The sequence below is a fragment of the Phocoena sinus genome, chromosome 19 (genome assembly GCF_008692025.1).
Source record: "Phocoena sinus isolate mPhoSin1 chromosome 19, mPhoSin1.pri, whole genome shotgun sequence".
Lineage (NCBI taxonomy): Eukaryota > Metazoa > Chordata > Mammalia > Artiodactyla > Phocoenidae > Phocoena > Phocoena sinus.
Window position 1 is genome coordinate 39,883,289 of NC_045781.1, and position 6,477 is coordinate 39,889,765.

Consider the following 6,477-nt stretch of genomic DNA (forward strand, 5'->3'; position numbering starts at 1 on the left):
GGCCAGCCATGCTCGCTCAGGAGTGGAAAACACCACTGGGCCCACAGCAGCAGGCCTGGCCCTGCCCAGCCCCCCAAGTTATTCATTGACTTTGGAAAGCTGGGGGCTGCTCAGCATCCATGACCGCCGGCCCCAGGGGGTGGGGAGATCATCGACCTGGTGCTTGTCCCACCCCTACACGGCCCAGTGGATACTTCTCAGCCCTCTGGGTTTGGACCTATTGTTTCCGTGGCTCCAGACTCGCTCCCCCTTCTCCCCGCTGCGTACCAGCATGTGCAGCTGTGCCTTGGCCCACTCTGTTCCTTTTGTCTGGAATGCCCTTCCCACCCCTTCATCTGTCTGCTAAGCACTTGCTCCGGCTTCAGTACTCAGCTCAAATATTCCCCTCTCCCGGGAACTCTTCCCTGGACTCCCAAGCTTGTTCAGCGTTCTCCTGTGGGAATATCTGGCCCCCACCCACGCCCCCATGACAAGTGCTATCTCTATCAACACAGAGAGGACACCAGGTTGTCATTGGCTGTCTCTTCCATCAGACTGGGAAGCCCTCCAGAGCAAAAATCAGGGACCCAGTAATGATCTGGCCCTTGCCCGGCCCTGGCAGCTCCCAGGTGGCTTGTGGAACTAAGATAAGGAGATAGAGGTGGCACGTGCAGGATAGGGGAGCAGTGCATTACCTGAACTGGATACTTAGGGCTCCACACCACCCACCAGTGGGACCAGGGGGTGGGGTGGGGGGACAGCAGCCTGTGAGATCCCCTGAGCCTCCCTAAGTGCTCACACTAGCCCCTGGACACCGACCGGGCTGGGAAAATGTACTGTCTTGTGCCTCTGAGAAGGAGAGAAAAGACTGAGCCAGCTCAGGTGACCTTGAGGGAATTGCAGGGCTGACCAGGGGCCCTGCCCCCAATGAGGGGGCAAATGGGACCCAATGAAACTTATAAGCTTTTGCAAAGCAAAGGAAACTATAAATGAGATGAAAAGACAACCCTCAGAATGGGAGAAAATATTTGCAAGCGAATAAACAAAGGATTACTCTCCAAAATATATAAACAGCTCATGCAGCTCAATATTAAAAAAACAAACAACCCAATCAAAAAACGGGCAGAAGACCTAAATAGACATTTGTCCAAAGAAGACATACAGATGGCCAAGAGGCACATGAAAAGATGCTCAATATCACTAATCATTAGAGAAATGCAAATCAAAACTACAATGAGGTATCACCTCACATACGTTAGAATGGGCATCATCAAAAAATCTACAAACAGCAAATGCTGGAGAGGCTGTGGAGAAAAGGAACCCTCTTGCACTGTTGGTGGGAATGTAGATTGATACAGCCACTATGGAGAACAGTATGGAGGTTCCTTAGAAAACTAAAAATAGAATTACCGTATGACCCAGCAATCCCACTACTGGGCATATACCCAGAGGAAACCATAATTCAAAAAGACACATGTACCCCAATGTTCATTGCAGCACTATTTACAATATCCAGGTCATGGAAACAACCTAAATGCCCATCGACAGATGAACGGATAAAGAAGATGTGGTACATAGATACAATGGAATATTACTCAGCCATAAAAAGGAACGAAACTGGGTCATTTGTAGAGATGTGGATGGATCTAGAGACTGTCATACAGAGTGAAGTAAGTCAGAAAGAGAAAAACAAATATCATATATTAACGCATATATATGGAATCTAGAAAAATGGTACAGATGAACCCGTTTGCAAGGCAGAAATAGAGACCCAGATGTAGAGAACAAATGTATGGACACCAATGGGGGAAGCAGGGGTGGGGAAGGTGTTGGGATGAGTTGGGAGATTGGGATTGACATATATACACTAATATGTATAAAAATAGATAGCTAATAAGAAACTGCTGTATTAAAATAAAAATAAATTAAAAAAAAAAATGTATGGACCCTGGCCTGGAACCTTCTCAGAAACTGTCCCCAGCCTTGCCCCAGGCTGCTTCTGGTCTCCCAAGGGGGGCAGACATATATACCAGTCCCCACTCAGCCACTTCTGCCCGTGTGGCCTCGGGCAAGTGCTTCTGTCCCCTGTCTGCCATTGCTGAATGGGGATGCTCCCTCCTGAAATGATGCGGGCAAACTCCTAGCAGGCACCAATGCCCAGAAGGCTCCTCTTCCCAGGTGTGGGTGGTGGGGAGATGCACACCTCCATTATGCGTAAATGCAAGGACTCTCCTTCCAGGAAAGGAGGGCTCCAGGGACCTGCTCCCACATTAGCCAATGCGGAGCATGGGATGCTCTGGCCTGGCCACTCACAGCGGGGAGAACAGTGAACCCTCCCTGTCCTCCGCCCCCAACTCCCTTCCTAGTAGGCCAGCCTCAGCCGGGAGGTGGGGAGACATGTGGACTCAAGTCTGCTTGAGTGCGCCTTCCTCATCCCAGCCTTAACAAACCAGCGGCCTCCTTCTCCAGCCAGGGAGTCTCAGAAGTCTTCCACAGCCACTCCACCTCAGCAGATTTCCAGTCCCTCAGTGGGGAGCAGGGCAGAGACACCCGCCCAGGAGCCAGACCCAGGGTTCTTGTTTGGCTATGACACCTGGGGCAGGACATGGTCCCTTGGGCAGCCTCCATTTCCCTTACATATAGTGGGGTAACTGAGCCTTTTATCAGCTAGGCAATGCCAGGCTCCAGCTCAGAAGAATCTGGATAACGGGCTGGCTGGGATTCATGTCTCTTCCTGCTGCTTAGACTCCCCAGCCAGGTCCCCACCCACACCTGCCCCTCTGACCCAGCTGGCTATATCTGGGCCCAAACATTAGAATAGTCAAGGCCACACACTAGGGTGGGGCGGCTTCAGGAACCAGCCTCGTATGTTCCTCAACTTCAGGAAACCTTCCTGCTCCTGCAGCCCCCCAATCAAAGGAAACACAGAATCAACAGCCCTGACCTATCAGGAAATAGTCTTTATTACAAAAATCTGCATGTAAACAAATAGCCACGGCACTGAACAGCCTCCCTCCAGGGCATGCACACCACGGGTGCAGAGAAAGGCAGAGTCCTCTCCCCACTCATAGGCCTGCTCCACAGGCTGGGCTCAGGCTGCTGCGTGGATGCACAGGGGCCTGCACAGGCATCTCTGTGGGCCCAGCCCTTGACGGCCACTGGGAGCCACCTCCTTGGGCAGCACTGTCTCTCTGTCCATGACCATGAGGTGGGGGATACCCAGAGTCTGAGCCAGCCCTGGGGCACCTCGGGCAGTTGGCTGGGCCAGCCCACCAATCTGCCCATCTGTCTGCACAACACGGTGAGTGCCCCAGGACCTAGAGCACGGAGAGGTCGTGGCAGGACTTGGACTTGGCACGCAAGGCCATCTTGCGGCTGTTTCGAGCGACGATGCGGCCCAGGAAGCGCTTCGCCTTCTTGCCAAGGCTCTCTCGCCGCCGAGTACCCGCTTGCCGACGTGCGTTGGCCTCTTTGCTGTCCCTGCGCAGGCGTATCTGGCGCACGACACCCTCAAACAGCGCCTGGACATTGTGGTGCAGCGCAGCCGACGTCTCAATAAACTTGCAGTCGAAGACCACGGCACAGGCCCGGCCCTCTGGCGTGGGTGCGGACAGGCACAAGTCAATAAACAAAGGGTGGGGCGGGGGGTGAGCAGCCCACTCAAACCCTGGCCACCCCATGGCAGCTACCACATCCCTGGGTCTTCCCCAGAAACACAAAGACACCAGCTCCTGTACAGAGGGGCCCAGGCATCACTGGGTCACCCAACTGGCAGAGTGTGCCCACGTTTAAGGAGCTCACAGAGGCCCACAAAAGGAGACTCATTTATTGAAATAATTTGAAGTTTGATATTTAAATGGAAGTGCTGTAGTAGTCAACAAAATGAAAACTTTGCTGAACAGCTTAGTGTTTTATGGCTTGATGTTATATCATGATGAATGATGGGGAGAATAGGGGGGACATCACCAAGTCACGGTTGGTTCCTCTGTGGGGCTCAGGTCTGGGGGCCACAGAGGATGATGCGGAGTCCAAGAGGGGGCTGCTCCCCAAGGGCAAGACTACGCTGAGACTGGCCCTGGCCTGGAATCCAGGCTCTGAACTCCTGGCCTGATTCCCTGCACTCTCCTCACCCCTCATATGCCAGGCCAGGGACAAAGAAGACAGAAAAGAAGGGCTCTGAGGTGGCCCAGCCCAGCGTCCAGCAGCCTTCACCTCCCCTAGCTCATTTGGTCCTTTCCCCAGCACTCAGGTCTTTGGGAGTCCTGTGGGAGGGCAGAAGCTCTCCCCCATCTCCCTGAGTTTTCTTCCTAAACATTTTTAGCCACTGATGATCCCCAGGGACTCGAGCTGAGTCAAGACTGAGTGGACCACAGCCCAGCCAGGATCTCCCTCCCTTTCTGACCCACTCCCTGCTCACCATCCAAGGAGACCTCACGAGAGCGCACCAGGTCGCTCTTGTTGCCCACTAGGATTATGGGCACGTCGTCTGTCTGCCGCGCCCTCCGCAGCTGGACCCGAAGCTCTGAGGCCTTCTCAAAGCTGTCCTTGTCCGTCACTGAATACACAATGACATATGCATCTCCCATGGCCATGCAGTGGCCAGGTAGCCAGCGGCCCCCATCCTAGGGAACACAGACACATATTTACCCAATAGTCCTCACGCCCCAGCTACAAGGCTGTCACTCCCAGCAGGTCCCTACCCCCAGCTCACCCCTCCCACCCTGTCCTGGTCTCAGCCTGCATCTTACCTGCTCCCAAATGTCATAGACCATGAGCGCTGCCTCTTCTCCATCCACCATGATGGAGCGATCATACGTGTGCCCTAGGCAGGAGACCAGTAGGTTACCTGCTGGCTGCCAAGAGCCACCCTCCTCCAATACACCAGGTTTCCTGTTCTGGCCACACCCTTCAACTCCTCCCCAGAGCCCTCCTAACCTTCTCCTCCACTGATGGCTGCTATGTAGCAACAGAAGTGACAGGGCTGAGAAATGGGGGGTTGGAGGGCACGGTGTGCCTGGCCTCCACCTAGGCACCCCTTCCCCAAGCTAGCAATGTCCTGGGTAGCCACTCCTGTGCTCCCTGCCCTCCTGTAGCCTGAGACCCAGGGTGGTTCTGACCACAGTGGCCTAAGTTAGAACAGACATCCCCTGGGGACCTTGGTTACCTGGGACTCCTCTCCTAGAAACTCCCTCTGGCTGGGTTCTTGCCCATCCTGGCAGGGAGGGATATCCTGTCCCCAGACTACAGAGTAATTAATCGTATGCCCTTCTACTACTCTAAGCACTTCTTTCCCTACTAAGGGCTGGGGTACCTTCTCCCTTAGTTTCCCCATCTGTGAAAGGGGTAGGTAGAGGCAGATTCTCAAAGTGTCTTCAGAATCCCGTTGTTATCTGCTGCTTTTAATCCTGGTCCCCAGTCCTGTAGCTCCCAGTCCTAACCCTGTGCTCGCCCCTCCCTTGAACAGTCCCTCCCAGCCCCTCACCTGCGGCCTCTGCTTCAGGCCCGTCCTCTATACCACCGAAGATGCGCGCCAGAGCACTCTTGCCGACGCCAGGCGCCCCCAGCAGCAGCACCTTGTAAATGCTCTCGTCTGAATCGCTGCCTCCTGAGCTGAGCGAGTCGGAGGAGCCCTCGGGCCAGTCCAGCCTCGGACCCTGGGCCCCAGTCCCAGCCTCAGCCGTTGTCAGAGCTCCCGGAGCCAGCGCCGCCTGCAGGTCGCGCTCGTCCACAGGCATGCTCCGGCGGTGCAGCGGGGGCGCCGGACCCCAGGGTGTGCTGCCCCGACGGCGCTCGCGCTCGCGGCCCCCACCGCGGCTCCCGCCCGCTCCGCTGCCGCCGCCGTTCAGAGTCATCGCGTCGGACGCCGTCTGGGGAACGGGAATCCAGATGGCCGCGTGAGCCGCGGTGGAGATGGAGTGGGAAGCTGGACCCGGGACGCGCCTGCCCGACCACGGGTCAAGAAAGATGCTCGGGGCCCAGGACATGCCGCAGAAGGTCCTTGCACCCTGACTTGTGACCCATCGTCCTGACTCGTTCATCCTAGACGGTGAGACCACCCCCACCCCGCTCTGCCAGGACACTTACCCAGTCACACACGGACGCGGTCAGGACTAGGTAGGTCCCGGGCTCGGATACAGTCCACTCGCAGACCCAGGCTCGGACACTCGACGCTGTCGCAGCCGCTGCCTTCTCGGTCCGCACTGGGTCCGGGCTCCAGAGCCGCCTATTTAAGCCTCTGCCCGCCCCCGCCGCCACCCCCGCGCTCGCCCAGGGCTGCGCTGTCCGGGGGCTGACGTGTCCGTCCCCCTCTCCCGAGGGGAATTCCCCGCCCTCCTCCTAGAACCTCACACCCACCCAGCCCCCGCCTCACCCGCCAGGGCGGGGCAGGGGCAGACAACGGCCCGGTCTGAGTGTGTGTGTGTGTGTGTGTGTGTGTGTGTGTGTGTGGCGGGGGGGGGGGGCGTGGGGGGGAGGGGGGCAGGTAAGGAGGGAAAAGGG

General features: G+C 56.5%; 1 protein-coding gene across 2 annotated transcripts; it reads right to left on the bottom strand.

The window, feature by feature from the left end:
• Window positions 1-2,919: 2,919 nt before the first annotated feature.
• RRAD (RRAD, Ras related glycolysis inhibitor and calcium channel regulator) lies at window positions 2,920-6,175 on the bottom strand. Of its 2 annotated transcripts, XM_032614702.1 has the most exons (5): window positions 6,064-6,175; window positions 5,462-5,846; window positions 4,728-4,801; window positions 4,397-4,601; window positions 2,920-3,574 (listed from the first exon to the last, which is right to left on the bottom strand). In XM_032614702.1, exons 2-5 carry the CDS (start codon window positions 5,829-5,831, stop codon window positions 3,297-3,299), a joined length of 927 nt encoding a protein of 308 aa, XP_032470593.1. In that variant the 5' UTR covers window positions 5,832-5,846; window positions 6,064-6,175; the 3' UTR covers window positions 2,920-3,296. The 2 variants fall into 2 exon arrangements, with proteins under 2 accessions (XP_032470593.1, XP_032470592.1); XM_032614701.1 differs by having other exon boundaries at window positions 5,462-6,175.
• Between the last annotated feature and the right edge of the window lie 302 nt (window positions 6,176-6,477).